The 20,026-nt window shown below is 40.3% G+C and overlaps 1 protein-coding gene across 2 annotated transcripts; it reads left to right on the forward strand.

The window, feature by feature from the left end:
* The first annotated feature begins 1,496 nt into the window (after positions 1-1,496).
* On the forward strand, positions 1,497-19,183 carry LOC138591557 (NF-kappa-B-activating protein-like). 2 transcript variants are annotated; one of them, XM_069662192.1, is made up of 4 exons: positions 1,497-1,606; positions 12,739-12,817; positions 16,216-16,441; positions 16,836-19,183. In XM_069662192.1, exons 3-4 carry the CDS (start codon positions 16,418-16,420, stop codon positions 17,217-17,219), a joined length of 408 nt encoding a protein of 135 aa, XP_069518293.1. In that variant the 5' UTR covers positions 1,497-1,606; positions 12,739-12,817; positions 16,216-16,417; the 3' UTR covers positions 17,220-19,183. The 2 variants fall into 2 exon arrangements, with proteins under 2 accessions (XP_069518293.1, XP_069518294.1); XM_069662193.1 differs by lacking the exons at positions 1,497-1,606; positions 16,216-16,441 and having other exon boundaries at positions 12,813-12,817.
* Positions 19,184-20,026: the final 843 nt, after the last annotated feature.

Below are 20,026 nucleotides of genomic sequence, written 5' to 3' on the forward strand. Positions count from 1 at the left end.
AGTGATTTAGGCCGCGTCTGACACACTTTTGCTCGTTACATGGCTCACAATCTGGGCACAAACCGAGGTGCAGAGCACAAAGCGGTTGGCTTAAGTCCCTGGATTATTCATAGGTGTGTTTTCGGCATAACATGAATCAAACCAATCAGAGTGTCAGCTGTCATTCCCTTTATGAGCCTGGTGCGCCTGCATACAGGTGTGTTGCTATTTACACGGCAGATTTCAGTCATTCTTCTTACATAAACAGGACTGCGACCGGTATATTCAACTTATTTCTTTCCACTGTGTCCTTGAACACACAGAAAAAAACACAGGTCACTGTACGATACATGTCAAAGCACGGATTGATGTTAAAGCCAATGAAGCGATTCCACTGCCCAGCAGAAACTAAACTTAAAAGAGTAATGCTGTGTACATTAACGCATGAGGCACATCATAAATTATTTACATCTCCAGACGGACAGGATCTTATCTTTATTAAAGTTCTGTGTGCTGACCATCAAAGAAAGGTAGGCTTTAAATGTTCATTTACTTATTGTTGCTTCCTGCACTTCTCAGCAGATCGGTAACAAACCGAAAGCAGTATCATGATTTAAGGAGACGAGGGAAACAAAAGTTTGCAGTCCCTTAAACAATGTTTTTCACTGTATCCGCAAACACACTGCTTTTTCCTTATGAGTAGAAGCGCTGCTGTGCGTCTCATGTGAGTGACAAGCAGAGACTCGTGTTGTGAACTCTCCGATGTATGTCCATAATGCGCCCTCTAAATAGCAGAGACAGACTGCGCCATAGGTTTAAGACTTTGGACCAGGTTTTTGTTGGTCTAAAGCGCAGTCAATTTTTGCGTCCTCAAGATAGCAACGCGCCACCCGATTGCCTGACCACAACTCATTTCAAAACCAACACGCCCATGGGCGCTAACGGTGGCGCATCACTTGCTATTTACACAATGTGGGCACTGGGCTTGAAAATGACGACTGCGCCGGGTGGAAGATAGCAATGACACTGCACGCTTGGGCGCTTTGCGCCGGGTGGATGATAGGGCCCAAGTGTCATTTCCAGCTAGGTGTGTGTCTGTGTGTGTGTGTGTGTGTCTCTTTAATGTCAGAGAAAGTTCTGCTGACACTAGATGACTTAGCAAGAAAGAGTGGGAAGTGGAAACACCAGAAGGAAACATGTCTGACCGGTTTTAAGAGCATTGTGATTATGAAATACTCAGACTATAAGGTTAACCTTAACCTTCCTGTACCTTGGAATGCTGCACTTGCGCCAAATAAAAAAATTGTCGCGGTGGGGGGCATGCGCCCCTCCCCCCTGGACAAGAAAGACTATTCTCTTTGTCTAAAGACCCTTGATGGACAATGTATTCATCTCGTCTCCCTCTTGCTCTTTGACTTGCAGGCCCGCCCATTTCCTAGTCTCCTCCCTTCCTTCCTCCCACTGCCAGTACAGGTATATCAGCAGTAGCAGTCAGCAGTGTTTGTGCACAACATTAGTCGTCCAATTTGCTGCTATATTAGCCGTTTTGCCTGTCAGTAGATGCTCCTGGTGTGGACCCCCTCGAAGCTCTCCTTCCCCTCAGGTGTCTGCGGCTGCAAACCGATCGGTATGTACGCTTCCTGGTTTTATCCATCTAGCTCTCATTCTCAGCATTAATATACACTGTAAAAACTGTAACTTAGATCTAACAAAAAAAAAGTCAACATTTCTCAACCAATTCTTGGTAGTTTTGTGAACTTATTTTTTGAGTTGGGAAAATCTAGTAATATGGACTTTACAGCAAACATTTCCTCAACCTGTGTTGCAGCGAACGCAACAAAGTCCAATAGATGTCGAGTCACAATGTGACTATATTTAGAGCATGTGCTGACATGAAAACATGATCTTGATTTACAGGGAAAATGGTGTAACTTAGACACACTGTTTAAAATAACTACAATTTAACTTTGAAACATGAATGTGTTAGCACTTTCTGGCACACTATGGAGTGAAAGATGAACAAGAACTTATTTAATGAGGAGTAGAGGATTAAGAAAACCAGGACACCAGATTAGTATTTCTTTTACAGAATATACTGCCGGCATTTATGTAACATAACATTTACTTTGTAACAGTCCTCTACATTCCCTTTTAATACAATTTGTTCATCAGTTCTTTCCCTTTGTACTGTCCTTTTAAATACAGTTTTAGTTGCTCCTCCAACCAACTGAAGTTGTGGAGAACACTCAAAATAAAGGTTCGGAGCTCTGAGAAAATAATGAAACCAAACAAAATAAAAATGTTCTACCTGGATAGTATGTTTTTTTCCTTTAAATGCAATGTTGCAAAATATAAGCGCTTATACGATGGGACAAAGAGATGAAGCTATATCCTCCAGAAAGGGTACTGTTCCTCTGCACTCTCGTTGTGCGTCCTCTTCTTCTCTGTTGCACGCCCCCTGCGTCTTAGGTATTCATCAATTTGCTCAATATCTCTGTTTTTCCTCAAATCAGTGGATACAAAATATATATATATATATATATATATATATATATATATTATTAGGCCATTCTCCTCTAACTTTCTTACCAGATCTGGGATTAATTTCTTTCCAAAATACAAGCCCCAATCATTGGCCCACTAAGTTACTTTCTCCAGAGCTCCTTGAATTTGGCTAAAATCGTAGGGGAGGTTCCTCCCTCGCTTCCAGATGGCCCCATCATCTGCAAATAGGGAAAAAAACAAATCTACTAAACATAAACATTTCAGTAAAATGTTAAAAAGGACAGGCTAATCACACTTCCTTGAGGGGTTCCACTCTCCACCTCAAGTTCCTCAGATAACTCACTCCCAATCCTCACCTGAATTGACCTATTACATAAAAGATTCTTGATCCAATTAAAGATTGTTCCTCGGATTCTAGCATCATAAAGTGCAATTAGTAACCCCTCCTTCAACAGCATATCATATGCTTCAATATCCAGAAATACTGCCACTACTGCTTCCTTATTTGCAATGGCTTTCTTTACATCAATGTCTTAACTTAGGATTGCATCCATTGTTGAGCGCCCCTGCCTAAATCCACTCTGATATGACGCAAATAACCACTTTTCTCCAGCTTCTTCACTAGTCTATGAGTTATCATGCGTTCAATAATTCTGCATAGTACAGAGGTCAGGGTAATGGGTCTGTAAGAACTAGGATTATCTGGTTGCTTTCCAGGTTTCACAATTGGAATTATTACAGCATGTTTCCATTCTCGAGGAAGACACCCACTCTCCCACACGTTATTATTAGGGCGAGCACTTCATCCAACATCAGTTCTCCAGTATGTTTAAATAGCTGTTACCCCAATCCAACCCTACCTGGGATGGTATCTTTCCCCTGATTTATAGCTCTTTCTAACTCTCCTAATGTGAAAAACACACTAATAGCATCAGAATGATCACAGTTAATTTGTAGTTTATTCTGTTGTCTTCCTAATATTTCACATCTCCTTCTCTTATTTTCTTCACTAACATTGTTGGAACTATGGACTTTTAAAAATCGTTTAACCAGCATATTTGCTTTTCCTTTATTATTAACAGCCTCAATACTTTCACGGTGAAGGACAGGGATTGCTGCCTGCTGAAATACTCCTGTCATTCTACGAACTAGGTTCCAGATCTTTTTTACGGGCACATCAGGTCCTATTTTACCACAGAAATTCCTCCAACTTTGCTTCTTTGCTTCCTTGATTACACGTCTAGCTTTACCTCTGAGTCTCTCATACTAAATAGCATAGCTCTCTAGCGGATGTTTTCTTTAACCTTTTATTAGCTCTATTCTATTGGCTCGGACAGCAAGGTTACATTCCTCATTCCACCACGGCACCATTGTTCCTCTTTGGGGAATTTTTTATTTAGGTATAGTCTTACCTGCAGCTGATCACATTACCTTGGTATTCCACTCATCTTCCCCTCTCTTGCTATCTACTGCTGACAAATACAAACTCACATTTTCCTCAAACTTTATCCAATTTGCCCTTTTAATAATTAAGCCTCAGGGAGATATTGATTGGCTCCTCAATTAATAATCTACCAAATTTACTAATTATTGGCACGTGATCACTTCCCACTGTGTTATGGTCCATTGTCTGCCACCTACTGACTGATGCCATTTCTGCTGGTGCACTTGTGATATCTATGGAGGATAAAACTGCCTGGCTTGTTTTAAACCATGTTGGTCGACCATCATTTAATACATTAGATTGTTTTAGTCTATAAAATCTTCTACAATTTTACAATTTCTGTCTCTCTTCTTGCTTCCCCATACCTCATTATGTGCACAACCAAAACTACTGGTGCATTAATCTTATCCACAATTTCCTGATCCACAATGTTATTTCTAGATTAATGCAGGGATTATACAAGTAGATAATAGTGTTTTTCCTCGATCAGTCCACACTTCTACAACTACACATTCTAGCACTGTATTGATATCTACTCTTCTGTACTGAATTCCATTTTTAATAAAGGTTGCACATCCCCCTCCTGATGTGTTCTCTCTGTCTTTCCTTTCACATGTATACCCTGGTATTATTAAATCTAGTCCCTGTTTTAACCAAGTTTCCTCAGTACAAATTAATTCTGGTTTTCCTTTAAAACCATCTAAAAAGTGTACAAATTATTGCCCATTCACAGGTAGACTCCTAGCCTTCCATTTCATAATGTAAAACATTATGCAGATGGAGCTAGTCATGGTCATAATCTCCATCTCTGCTGATCAGTTCTTCTTCCTCATTATCATCCAATCCTAGATACTGACTTCCATTTGACCTTTGTCCTTCACTGTCCTGGGAATAAGTAAATTCCCATATTTCCTGAGGATTGATTCCCTTGAAGCCTAACAGCCTTTCTGCAGCAGAGGTGATTTCTCGCATCTGATTTTTTATTTGCTACCAGTTTTACTCTCCACATTGCTTCAACCATGAATGCCAAAAGCCCTTTTCTGCTAACAACCATGGATGCGTCATTAACAGATATAACACGTCCCCTTGTTAGATCTCTGCCAACAGACTCAATACGAGCTTGACTGACACCACTATTACCCTCCATCCTTCTTACTGCCTATTCTTTCAACATTTCCTGCTTTGACATAGTTTGGGCATCCTCTGTAGGAAGCTGGATGATCACCCCCACAGTTACAACATTTCATTGGTTCATTACATTCTTTCCCATCATGATCTTTGCCATATTGTCTCCACCTTCACTTTCCTCCACACACAGCTGCCAGATGTCCATACCTCTGGCACTTAAAGCATCTCAGAGGGGGTCTTTCATATTCTTTCACATAGTAGCTCCAACATTTTGTTCCTCGGTAACTCCTCATCTTTGAGGGTGAGAGGGACAGTCGTAACTCCTCTACCATTCTCACCTTTACCCGTGTGCTTTACAGCTATGACATTTCCTCCTTTCAGACTGGTTAGTAGCTCGTGTGCAGATATTTCCAATGACACTTTATATATAACTCCTTTGACCTCTATATTTGACCTCGCGGTCAAACACCTTAACTCCTTTACCCAGCACATTTTTTATTTTGAGCGCTTTAGCTTGTTGCACAGCTAACTTGCATATGATAGAAATCATACCATTTTGCAAAATAGAAGCATACATCACATCACCTATCTCCTTTTTGTAGTTCTTTTGACAAATTCAGGTGACTAACAGTCAGGACTTCCCTTTGCTTTGATTAGAACCTTATACCCCTCTTCACTGTTTTGGTCTGGTCTCCAACCCCGTCCCATCCACCTCCCGCGGGCATGGGCTGGCTCTCATTTACCACCGACTATGTGAAGTATCAGTTGTTAAACAAAGTGCAAGGTCAGTGTTGACGTCCTTCCTTTGCATGACATGACTTCTTTACACAAAGTACTCCGTTATTCAAGTGTTCTGCTTTTGTTAGCCACACTCTTGAACTTTTGTCCAGCAGTCCGGCAGAAGTGGCGTGACAGCCAATACCGGACCTATACAGGCCATCGGACGATACTGCATCTCTCCACTCCCCACTCGACTACCAGTTACCAAGTCCAAAAAACAGTAATCCAAAAATCAAAAGTCTCTAATTCAAATCAAACAATCTGACCCTCATAAATCAAGCAAACCGCCAGTCTGCGCGCTCGAGCTTCCACTACAACCGGGCTTCTGACCTGTTTCAAAGCCCAAACAATAACAATAATCTACTCTTGACTCTGGTTGCTACCGCGTTTTTCTCTCGTCGATCTGCTCTTGTTCTGCTGCCCAGTATGCACTGTTGTTGCCCTTTCCTCTCTACAATGCCACCACTGCCCTCTGCTGGAATAAATTAGCTACTGTAGAATGGTAAAAACTACAAAGAAGGTCAGCTTGGTAACAGGCTATTTTGAGGGGGTTATGCGAACGGTTGACTTTACACATGAAACTTGTTATTGAAAAGTTTTTAAACACAGTATGCTATCATGTATATGACCAATACAGGGGCTAAAGTGTACTCAGTCAGCACCAACAGGATAGAAAACGTTGAAATTTGCATGTAAACAGGTTGAAATCAGGTCCCAACGTCTAAGATTTACTTTCACCATGTTTTCAACAGGCTTAAATACGGTTAAAACATCAACGAGTCAGAAACACGTTTGTGTTAATTTGTTCATTTTAACAATGAAAGGGTGACAAGACCGATTATTGTAGCGGTGGTGAAATCCGGTCTACACAAAGAGGTAGTTTCAACACATTTTACTTTTCATCCAAAAATAAAAAACACTGCGCTTTATTGGCTGAGCAATGGCTACGCTCTGATGACACTAAAGCCTCTGGGGAAACTGGTGAACATGCCGGGGTAAACGAGATAAACGACTTCCAGTCAAGACTTCCTTTTCCGCGTGCTGCATTGTTTACAGAAAAAACTTCTTTTGTGACAACCTGTCACATTTGTTGACATAAAATAAATAAATGGGTGTCATGTGATCTGTTTCATGAACTCTTCAGTGGAGACCATGAATCTAGAAAATTTGAGAAGAATCCTAATTTTAGATCTTATACATTAGACTTGAAGAGGAGATGAAACAGCACTAATTTGGACTTTTTAAGTGTTGTTGGAAAAATTAAAAAACAATGACATGTTATTGTAACTTATAAAAAAGTACTCACTCAGCTCGTGCTCAGATATTTCCAATGACACTTTATATATAACTCCTTTGACCTCTATATTTGACCGCAGCTCAAACACCTTGACTCCTTTACCCAGCACATTTTTTATTTTGAGTGCTTTAGCTTGTTGCACAGCTAACTTCCATATGATAGAAATCATTCCATTTTGCAAAATAGAAGCACCCATATGCCAAGGAAAAGTCAGGTAAGGCTCTTAATCCACAACATAACATGGTTCCAAACAGCTCACGTAATTCTAGTCTCTGGAAGCCCCAAGGTCCCAAATTGATTTGAAAAGAGGTTATTAACATCCTTTTAAAAGCTTTAAATCTTCTAACGCTTTTAGCTTGGTGGCTACAACAAAGAGTTCAGCTTTAAAAGGGTGCAAATAACGTCGTAAACTTGGGATTGTGACAAACAAGCTGTATTGAGCCATTTTACATTGTTTTATTATGTTTACAGAACTGCCGATCTTTGAAGCTTCAGAATCAATCAATCATTCAATCAAATTTTATTTGTATAGCCAAATACCAAATCATAACCAGAGTTATCTCAAGACACTTTACAAAAAGAGCAGGTCTAGACCGACTCTTTGTTATGTTATTTAAAGACAGGCCCAACATGAATCACCATGAGTAGCACTTAGCAACATTCGGCACAGTGGCAAGGAAAAGCTTTTAACAGGCAGAAACCTCGAGCAGAACCAGACTCATGTTGAACAGCCATCTGCCTCGACAGAAATGTTTTGTGGACTCAGAAACTTCACTTGACTTTCCATCAGCTGGAGGGGAGGAGATGACCACTGAATATTCATTACCTGGTGAACTGTTCCATAAGGTTTACCCTTTTCGCAATAAAGCAACAGTTCTACAAAACAGCACGTGTTACAAAAACCTGTAAAACATTTACATTACTGCAATCTACTGACAGGCTTACCTAATGTGTACCTGAAGCAACTCGACAGCTTCGTAGGAGTCGGTGTATTGCTCCTCTGAGTCACTCTGATGGTCTGCAGAAGAAGCAGCACAAGTGAAAGAATAGTTTATTTATGAAAACATCATGAGGAGGTTACTGTCAAAAACTATATAATCAAGAAAATCTTTAATTTCTTTAACCTAATCAAATATATTTATGTTTCAAGTTCAGGCAGATATGACTACAGATGAAGCCTCTGCATATTTTATTTGTTCGCAACCAACATACATTATGATTTTTGACAATTTTTTATGATTTGAGTGATAGCCATACTCTTGGCTAAGACAATATACTCAAAATGGTAATCCCTGTTGTTTTTACACTGAAGCCAGTACAGTTACTTATTGTTTGTAATCTCATAGACTATGTGTACAGAATATTAACAATTGCATTTTTAAAATATTCTATTACCTAAAAAAAGCCAACATACTGTTTATGTAAATACAGGAAAAGTCATGAAATATCAAGCTGAGAATAAAGCTGAGAACAATGTTAAGACTTTCTCCGAAGAATTCAAGGAGTCTCCAAATAAACATTAGTGTTACACTACCATATGACAATAATATTTTACAGATTTATACTTCAAAAAGAGAGTTAAGTCTACTTAATACAGAGAGACAGTTTAACCGTTAACAGACCCGTGGACAAAGATGAGCTGCCACCCTGCACCTGTCTGGCTAGCCATATACTCCAGCAGCGCCGAGATCAAAAAGTGGCCAATGGCATGCCACTGCGTGTGCCAGTAGTTCAGTGGCATGTGCCGCTGTGTGTGCCAGTATGTTTGTCTTTACTGACAACGCAAGTGCAACATGTAAATAAATATACACGTTTCTCTCATCCGTCTTTCATGTGTAGTGAAAGTATGGTTGATTACTACCTCCGTGATGACAGAAAAGTAATTTCATAACCATATCCTTGGCGATGTAATCAGTAAGCTCAAAGTAAAGCTTATCTCAGCTAACAAGGTTATTGTTAGCCTAGCCACCGTAGCCAGTCAGAATAATCGATAGCAGAAAGAATGCGATCCCAGATTACATCATAGAAACCTGACTAACCTGTTGCTTCAACATGGCATTAACCTTTTTTTACCAGCATAATTATGACTGCTATAGATGTTGGGCTGCATGTATTGATTACACCTGATATAGTTTAAGTGTCAGCTCTGGAACAGGACCTTCTGATCCAGCGGCATGTCAGTAGAGAACAGCGCCGCTAAAACAAGAGTGAGGCACTTGTCCACATCTGATCAGGTGTTTTTATTGTTCGACCACCTCAAGGGAGAGGCCCGTGAGGAGATCCAATTTCGTTCAAGTGCAGAATGGGGGGACCCGGCAAAGATTATTGCTGTGTCGCAAGAGCTTTATGGTTGTCTGACTCCTGCCCCACAGGAGGCTTTATTCTCCCAAAGGCAACAAGAAGATGTTTTTGTCATTTACTTTTTATTAGGTTTTCTTAAAAAAATAAACCCAGAAGAATAACAGATGTACACATGGGCCAACAAGACACAAGTAAAATAAACAACAAAGTGAGGATCCTTCTCCTGGATAAACAAAATCTACATACACTACCAGTCAAAAGTTTGGACACAATTTCCCATTCAATTGTATGAGAAAATGTGTCCAAACTTTTCACTGGTAGTGTATAAGTACATAGACATGCACGTACACCCGCTCCTACATACTCATACACACCCTTATACATACACATGTGCATATCCACATACACATACATTCATATTAACCCATAATGATTCTGCACTTGAAGGAAAAGAGAAAAAACTAAACAGAGGATAAGCCCTTGATAGGTATATACCTGCTACACAAAATCCGGTCTTGTAGTTGACACATGGGTAAGTCATTTTGACCAATTTTCACCAAAGGTATCAATTTGAGATCTTATTTTAAATTCTCTCCATTGTACATATATTATAAATTATGTCAATCCACTCACTTATGGTTGGTATGTCTTTCTTAAGCCATTTTCTGGTCAAAGCCTTGCCACTAACAACACCCTCAGTAGATATTTATCTCGCTGTGCACAGTGAAGCTCTTCTAGATCAACAAGGTACATGGTTTGAAAATCAAAATATATTTTTATCTTGAAAACTGCCTCCAGGACACCATGGACATTTTTCCAAAATTGAACTACAGAGGGACAATTCCAGAAAATGTGAAAGTGATTTGCCACTGCGCTTCCACAGGACCTCCAGCAGGCAGTCTCATTAGAGTACTTATCGCAGAGTATCGAGTCACTTTCCTCCAGCTGAATTCTCTCCAGGTGGGGGAGCTTGTCATTAACCATTGCTGTCTGTGGATCCTGTCCCATTCTTCCATTTGTTATTGTGAATTTGCGCTATGCTTCCCATCTTGCTTTGATACTCAGGATGTGGTCTTTTTAAATTTTGAACAGCCCAAAGTAATTCAGACACTACTTTTTGGTAATTAGCGTCTTTTTAAGCTTTTTGAAAAAATTGCAAGGATTTCTTCTCCACATGTGGCATCGTCTTTTGGGAAATTTCTTGCCAACAAAATCTTTGATTTGTAAATACCAAAAGTGGTCCTGATTCTGCAGATTAAAGTTGTCTTTAAGGTCCTGGAAGCTCAAAACCTTACCTTGACTATTTTCAGTCCAGATTCCAAAACTCTTGTCATAATTAGTAGGCATTAAAGTCGAGATGAAATGAAAAATGTCATTTTAATCCTTTTAGATCACATCCCCGGTAATTTTGTGCATCTATTTGACAATATAGGACAAAAAAAATATAGAAAATCCATTTCTTCGTGTTCTTATATCAAAATCCGATCATTTTTTCTTCCTGTTAAAAAAAAAAATCCTGTGTGCTTTCATAGGCTAGCACCAAACAATTTCAACCAACCAATCTGCAACATTTAGCCGCAGAGCACCAAGAACGTTCGGTCAGTTAGCTAGCTACTGCGCTGTGGAGAATGTCTGTCTACACCCACTTCTCAACAATCAAATCAAATCCCTCTAATGATATGTCCCGCGTGCACGTCCTGTTTCACTCGGAAATACGTCACGATACAGAAGCTAGATACTCTTGAAATGCCGTTTCAGCTCGACTTTAAGTCTGGGTCATAGGCAAACCATTTAAGGATTTCAGCCCTGCCCTTAAAGTGGTGACTTTTAATTATTTCATTCCATGATGATGATGATCAGCTACACATAGATAAGTGCCTTTTAAAGCCCAAAACCCATGTGCCTCTATGAGATCATCATTTTGCCCGTTATAGATATGATAAATTAATAAATATTCATCTGTGACGGTGAAGCGTGTTAGATTGCAGTTTTTGTGCTTCACACATTACTTACAAGCTCAGCATAAGATAGAACAAGACGGACTACAGTTATATTATCAATAAGATAGAAATAGCCTATTAGATACAATAAGAATGTATTACAGATAACATACACAACAAAACATAATATGATTTTGCAACATAAATACAGTAGAATAAATGATTAAAAAGATTCATACAGATTTATTTAATAATTTTTAATATTAACAAGGCAGCAGAAGTTTGAAGTACACCTTTAGATATATGAACACTTCAGGTGTTCTCAGGTCCTCAGACGGTTGCTGCTAATAGCTGCCTCGTCCTGACGGGCCGTACTGGTTGAAACACTGCAAACATCTTACTGAGGATGGTTTTTTTCACTGAGTTGTCCATGTTTTTACGATGACACGAAACCACACGGTACATCTCCATGTTGTAATACTGTGCGCTGCATGCGTAGGTATACAGGGCCGTTGTGCAGAGTAAGATATAGTGCTGAGGGAAGGGGCTGTCAGACGTCAATGTGAAGCGGTGACAAAACATTGAAATACAGCGTACACTTAAACTGAAATGTTTGTTTATATGTAGTGGCTAAAGTATGTGGTAAAAGTGACCCCATATGCAGCGGTGCTTCGCTTAGCTTCCGTGTAGAAACATCAGCTGGCTTCTCCTAACAGGAGCCGTGCTGACTGTTATCTACTGTACATAGTACACTTACTGTTGATGACGAACTCATACAAACCCACCTCAAATAAACCGAACTATCCCTTTTAGTAGAAGCTAATTATGCGGTTAAAGGTACACTTGGTGCATACCAGTACATGGTTTCTATGAAGATAGATGATCATACGATAAGTCATCCAAGAAATTCATTTGGTTGTTCCTGTCTACCAATGCTCCTCTATCTGGGCCCTTAGATACTTGCAGACATTGACTGATATATTCCAGTATTGCTGAATTCTGTAAACTGCACTGATTTGAATTTAAACCTCCCTCCATCATTAGTTTTACTGTATAGCACCAACCAATCCTTCTAAAACAATTTCAACTAGTCAAAGCACAGGTTTTTTTAAAACATGTTCTTAAAATGTTTGTGATTGTGATTTGGCCAGATTTAAAGGACCATGTGTAGGCTTAATCTGGGTCTGGGAAACTGCCCCTGTGAGTCTATTGGCTGTTCTTCAGTCACCATAAAATACAATTACATATATATTATGTTAGGGCAGAACTTAGGGTTAGGGTTAGCACCAACCGATCATATACAGCAGAGACAGATTCAGTACTGTCCCACTCAGCCATGTCTTAAAGCTGTGTTTCTTTAACAGATCCTGGACCATGGGTGCTACAGTTTCAATCAGGAATGAAACTCCTTACACCTGGTACTACTCTAATTCAAGCTCAGGGGTGAGTTTGTTTCTTTGTTTGTTCATAATAACAACTTTGTTCATAGTTTTAGTATGCTTATCAAATTGAAGTAATCTTTATATAAATAATTGTGGTCATTCTTCTGGCTGCCTGTATGTAGGGTTAGGGTTAGTAACTAACACAGTGTATACTCCTCCCTGTATGTAGGGTTAGGGTTAGTAACTAACAGAGTGTATACTCCTCCCTGTATGTAGGGTTAGGGTTAGTAACTAACACAGTGTATACTCCTCCCTGTATGTAGGGTTAGGGTTAGTAACTAACAGAGTGTATACTCCTCCCTGTATGTAGGGTTAGGGTTAGTAACTAACACAGTGTATACTCCTCCCTGTATGTAGGGTTAGGGTTAGTAACTAACAGAGTGTATACTCCTCCCTGTATGTAGGGTTAGGGTTAGTAACTAACAGAGTGTATACTCTTCCCTGTATGTAGGGTTAGGGTTATGTCCCTCATGTCTGTCCTAGTCTTTATGAGCCAGATAACCAGCCAACAATAAACGCTGGAAGAGATAAGTCAAGTCAAGTTCATTTATATAGCACATTTCATACAACAGGCGCAGACTCACTGTGCTGAGATTAAACCTTGTTAGTTCTGTTCATCCCTAGCCGACTGCATTAGGGCACTGTATTACTTTTTGTGACATCGGGGAGCCAGGACAGTGTTTCGGCTGGTGTGATTGGTGTTGCAGGGCCCTATGGATTCTGTTTTTTTTCCCAAATTCCTTTTAATTTTTCCACTTTTCTGTTTTTGTTTTTTTTTCCAGATCGTTACATTTTCACCTTTTATTTCAACAACACTCATTCCTAGCTAAATCGTGCCAATCAGCTGAGCTTGCTGGTTACCTTGCAGGTTGACAGACACTAGATTGACTGGGAAATTAAGTTTGCTAGCTTCTGCCAGAATGTTTTGAAAAACAAAGAGAAAAAGAGAAAAAACTGTGATTCCTTCAGACAGCGAAAAAAAGCAGAAAAATGGTTTGGACCTAAATTAGGCTCATGTGTTGTCTAGGCTTTCCTCATACAGTGAAGTTCATGCTTTCAGTCGCAGTTTGGATACAGACATGCTATGCTATTCAGGCCACATGCATCTCCTTATAAAATGGTTACATCTTTTGAATCAAGTCTTCCACTTCTAAATGGCTTAACCTTGCGAGAGATTTGAATATTTTAAATAAAGATAAACAAAACTGAGTGCAGGTAAATATTTATTTTCCAGAATTTTAAATAGTTGGAAATGTCAATGACATAACGTTCTCAATATCAGCATACCTGTCGGTCTTTAGTGTCCAAAGTGAGAAATAATATCGGAGCGGAACGTAAAGGGCCTCCACTCTGTTGAGATGTGTTGTGAGCTGCTCATGACCAAGCCGCTGTATCAGCCAGTTGGGAATGAGAATGTGTCGTTAGGACAGAGATGAAAAAAAAAGTTATTAAGTTCATTCAATTTTTAACTGCTTCACATTTTTAAGTGCATGGAATAGCCTAAGAAAATGTCGAATGACACTCTCAGCATTAATGAAGCAAGCATCAAGTAAATATTCATATAGCTTCTGTGTAAAAAATCGCTGGTAATATGTTAAAATTAAAGGGGGAAGGGGCTCTCAATTTTGCATTTTTATTGAAATTCCATTCTCATGTGTCCAGCTCTTCACAGGGCCCGAATGGTCCACCTGCAACATTAGGTGTGTTGTTACAGGAATGGCTGCAAGACCAAGAAATCATTCAACATTATATGACAACATTTTATTGTATGAAAAGTTTTCATTTAAAAATGTACAGTAGCGTTTTCAATGTTCCATATAAACAACATTTAATGTGAGTGTAAAATGGTTTCATGTGTGCAGTAATATTACAATTAAACAGCCCGGTTAAAGGTGCTATGTGTAACTTTCAGAAAATCCTCATTCCTAGCGACACGGTCGGCTGTTGAGTGAACTGCAGTCAACCTTCTTGTACGCGCTTGTGCGGACACTTGCACGCGTGAACAAGCATCCATGAAACTGAGCGTGCTCAGTCTCGGAACTCACCGGCTCTGTTTACTTTTCACTGACGAGACGTGTTTATTGACCGGCATCATCTTGCCCAAAATCAACACTGTTTGTCATAATACCTAAGTTAGTATCATGTTAGCTGGCAAAGTTATTTGTCAAGCTAAACTGACAACACTGACATACACACTCAGATTTTGGTTGTCATAACGATAGCAAGCATGCTAAGGTTAGCCAACTAGATCTAACATAAATAGACTGCATGACTCTGGCATTGTGCTTCGTAACCAAACGGCAAATTACTCAATTACCAGCCAGATCAGCCCCGGGAGTCTGCGTGAGCTAGCTGTTGTTATCTACTCAACGGTATTTTGCTACATTACCTAACTGGCAAATCGTCTGCGAAAGCAGCCAAGCTAATGATTGCTCGTTTGCTAATGGTAGCTTACCGCTAGCTAGCTAACCTTAGCCTAGGCAGATAATCAATGATAATGGCTAATAGAAAACCATCGGTAGTTATACACATTTGCTTTGTTCTGCTACATAATTTACTGTTTATTTACTGCCAAAATCAGTTTTTTGTCAAGCTAGATGACTGACATTCACACTCGGATAGTATTTTGGTAGTCATAATGTTAGCAAGCATGCTAAGGTTAGCCAACTAGCTCTAACATAAATACACTGCATGACTCCGATTGTGCTTTGTAACCAAACGGCAAACCAGCCGGCGAACCAGCAAATCATCACAAGCATCAGCTACCATTACCCAGGCAGGGCAGGGTGGCTGGAGAGGGCTGGGATGAAGCACATGTGCTGTGAGAGAAAAAACGCTGCTCCCAGTGAGAGAAAAAAACACTGCATGCGGGTTTTGTTTCTATGGCAACAATACATTTTAGTTACTACAGAGCTATTAAGAAGCTTACAACACGTAGCAAGAAAGCCAGTTGTGGGTCTGTTTTGATCCACCAAAGCAATCGAAGGTCTCTCCATGATTCGCATTCCCTGCCAATGTTGACTCGTTCCCCCCCTGATGTTTGTCACATTCCTGTTTGGTCAGATGGGCTTCACTAGATAAAATTTTTGTTTTTTGTTCTTGTGTGTACTTTGTGTTGGTGTTGTTGTGGGTGCCAGTCCTTTGTTGGCATCTGTCTCCATTTCACAGCTTGCGTTGTCTCGTGTTGCACACTGTTGACTGTAGTGGCGGAGAATGAGCTATTCGCAGAGGTACTTGTGAGCGCGCAGATATGTCACATCCTCTAGAGGTTAGAGGCAATGGAGGAAGTTGGGGAAGGTCTCATTTTTTCAGTTCCTCTACCATCCCTGCACACTTTGGCAATAAAATGTAATTCACTGCATGTAATTTAATCATAATTATCTTTTTTTTGCCTCTTAGGGATTTCAGCGTCTGTCGAGTGGTAGTAGTGCAGCATATGGAGAAGGGTTGGGAGTCTGCTGCTATATTTATCTGAGATTCAACAGTCATAATTGGAATACTCTCCAATATGAATTCAACAGCCACAAAGGCAGCCCCACATTTACCATAAGAGAGAGCGGTGATCGCTCATGCTTTCAGCTGCACTGCAGCACAGAAAGTAATGTTGCACATTGTCACAACTATGGTGAGTTGTCACAATTTTTCATGTTAATTGCTAGTGTAGGGTAGGGGGGGGAAATGGGGAGGGGGTATAGTTGAGTAAGAGACAACTCAAGACAAACAAAAAAGGAGTCTATTTTGTATAACTGTTGCAAATCCTTTCTAAATTAACTCACAAGTATAAAAGTGCACTTTCCCTAACCCCCCCCAAAATACATGTTAATTAGGCCACAACGCATACCTGTAAAGTTTACATACACTTTATACAATTCACACAACAAAAGAGTAATGTAAAATGTATAGATTGTTAAGGTAGTAAAAAAAATCTGAATTGTATTTTTACACATTAAAAACAAAGTAATATTCTCTGGTGGAACAAATAAAAAACTAAAACTAATCGATTCAAGTCTTTTCAACAGGAAAACAGGAGGATGACCAGCGACAAGAACAGCAGCGAAGACAACAAGAGGAGGAGAGAAGACAAGAACAGCAGAGAAGACGACAGGAGGAGGAGAGAAGACGACAAGAACAGCAGCGAAGACAACAAGAGGAGGAGAGAAGACGACAAGAACAGCAGCGAAGACAACAAGAGGAGGAGAGAAGACGACAAGAACAGCAGCGAAGACAACAAGAGGAGGAGAGAAGACGACAAGAACAGCAGCAAAGACAACAAAAGGAGGAAGAGAGGAGACGACAGGAGCGGCTGGAACGGGAGCGCAGGATTCAAGAGCAGATGGACAAAGAGAGTGAGATCTCCAGAGAGAAACTGTCTCGATCTAAGAAGAGGCTTCGTGAAAAACTGAGCCTCAGAGCTCAGGTGCACCATCATGAGCGCTCACAAGTTCTCCACCAGCAGATAGAGGACGATGCAGCTGCCATCGAGAGGAATGAGGTATGGGGCACTTTTAAAATCAACGTCTCTATCAGGGGTCAGGACCGTTTTTACCAAAAGAATCCAAATTTCTTTTACAAATTGAAACATTTTTCAAAAGAGCCACAGCACTTATACCATCCCAGTGTGAGATCTGGTTGGGCTTTGCTAAAAACCCAATTGTCCATGTTTCACTGTGGGTGACCACGTCTTGGTCAGCTCAACATAGTGTTTGCCTTTACATGCAAATAGGGCTTTTGTATGTAGCAGCAGATGTACAAGCTAGACTTTGACCTCTCAGATTACTGTTCCTCAAAAACAAAAAAAATGCCAAATGATTAGATAAGGGAAAAAAATATCCAAGGGCAAAGTCCATTTTAAACATATGTGAAAGGTTTCAATGTTTTTTCATGATATTTTGTATGTTCATTGATATACTTATATAATAAGTTAGCGACGGGCGTTTCTATCACTTGCCGATTTTGTAAACGTAAGCAAGCTTATGACATGTCAAACTGTACACAGCCTTAAACATCAATCCATCAAGCAATCAAAATAAAGAGATAGATAAATGAATCCTTTATTGATCCCCTGGGGGAAATTTGGGTGTTACAGCAGTACCAAGACAAAATAGCAAGTCAGTGAATACAGTATAAAAAAAATAAAAAATAAAAAAAATGAATAGATAAATAAATAAAAAATATGAGGGATACATATAAAAATACAAGGTATAAGAAAGAAAGAAAATGTATTACTGTCAGGCAAATTTAGTTTAGCCAATGACATTTACCAATTAGAAGGTTAATTATTCTGTAAAACCTGCCTACACATCCTTGTCCATTAATGGTGAGAGTTTTATTTAACATTTTAAACAATCCCAAATGATGTGAAACAGTTAAAAAGAAAACTAAAGATATGAAATCCTGTTATATAGCGTTTGGCTTCGCACCTTGCTTTGCCTGCTATTGGATATCCTGGTGCCCAATAAGTGCCTATATATAATATAAACTTTAACACCATGAATCAACACTATATATAGGGAGTGGTCTTACTCCATATCCCCCTTACCGAAGTTTCACGTCAAGAGAAGCTTGCTTACGAACCTTCGACCTAGCAGAAAAAAACAACTTCTCTTGATTGCAACGTAATGGCCCTGTCTACTCAGATACACAGACACATGTGACTGGCAGACACTGTTTTATCTGAGCCGCAAACAAAGCAGCTCCTCCTGGCTCCCTCCTCTGACGACGGCTGGTTTGGCTCCGCTATAGGAGAGGTAGCTGAGGCGTTCAGCGTCACAGCTATCACGCCACGTCATGAAGCCTAAAGAGTAGAGAGCACACTCAACAGGCTTCTTCTGGTCCTCGCTGTCCCCGCTACCGCACGCCACTCGAACCAACATTTTTTTTAAGAGCTTATTCCTTATGATCTCTCTCCCCTGGCCACCCCTGGTGCAGGCACTGTGCTCCCCCACAATAAACGCTGACATGGTCGGTTGTGTCATAACCCCCTCCCCAAATATGCCCACGTATGGCAACCTTACCAAGCTCTACCATACCCTCTTGCCTGGAGCAAGGCAGGTATGCAGGTGGACGCAGGGCGGATGGTGCTAATAGCCTGCCCTGCATGAAATCAAGTTTGGTTCACCGGCACAGGCCGTCTCCACAGGCTGGCGCATCTGTCTCTAAAGATTCTCTCCTCTTCTACCGTATCTCGGCTATCTGCGGCTGGCGGGGTGTTTACGCAGACAGGAGTAATACTAACCACGCGTTCAGCTTGCCTAGTATGCATTGGTCCGAACTAGGGAATTTCCCCCTTTCCAACATAACACTGTGATGCTAGCGATGTGTTTACACAGACGACAGGCTAACTCAAGGCTTTGTCAACCTAGCTAGTATTAAACGTGTGTTAGGCTCCGCTCGTCAGCTTGAGAGTCGACCTCCTGACAGAAAACCATACAATATGAGATATTACTGTACATGTTCTTAATTCAGTGCATTAACTTTTCTGTATTCTTTCTGTTTTGTTCATTTCCAATGTAGCTTGAAGATGTGGAGCAGAAATTCAAAGAACTTCTGTCAAAACACGAAATCACAGAAAGTGAAGACTTGCAGGACGGCGACTTTGAGGACAGAATTAAAAGACTTCATAATGAACTGACGGTCCGATATTGCAGTGAGAACAAGCTTTCAGTGTGGTCTCAGTTTACGTTTGACCATGCTGTGGGATATGAGGAACTTTCTCTGACTGAGAAATTCACCATTCTTGACGCAGTTCTGCAGTTAACTCTTCAGGGCATCACTGAAACGGAAAATGAAAATATTCTTTCACTAAGCTGGGATAAGAAGTATGAGTTCCTTTTCTGTTTGGTTGAGGAACTTTACGTTGCAAATCCAACTCTGGCTGAACAAATTTTCTTGAGAATTCTTGATGCAATGTCTGAGCTTTCACCAAAAAGTAGGGAGACTCTGGGTCAGATACTGTTCAATAACATCTGGACACCAACAGAAATAATGCTCTTCATTCGCAAAGGTTCATCCATAGACCACAAACAAATTCCCCAAGTCCTCCACATGGTACAGACCTACAGGCTGACTTGCCTCCTCGCTCTCTCTGCTCTGCAGAAGCAAGAGCCACTAAAGTTTCTACAACAAGTAAAAGAAGACAAAGACAAAGATACTGACACCATTTTGAGGGAACTCTCTGAATCCCAGTGCCCAGAGAATATTCTGGCAGTGA

Source organism: Semicossyphus pulcher, unplaced genomic scaffold (assembly GCF_022749685.1).
Source record: "Semicossyphus pulcher isolate SPU_LCO1_2020_fin unplaced genomic scaffold, fSemPul1.0.p SCAF_14, whole genome shotgun sequence".
In the NCBI taxonomy this organism is placed as follows: Eukaryota; Metazoa; Chordata; class Actinopteri; order Labriformes; family Labridae; genus Semicossyphus; species Semicossyphus pulcher.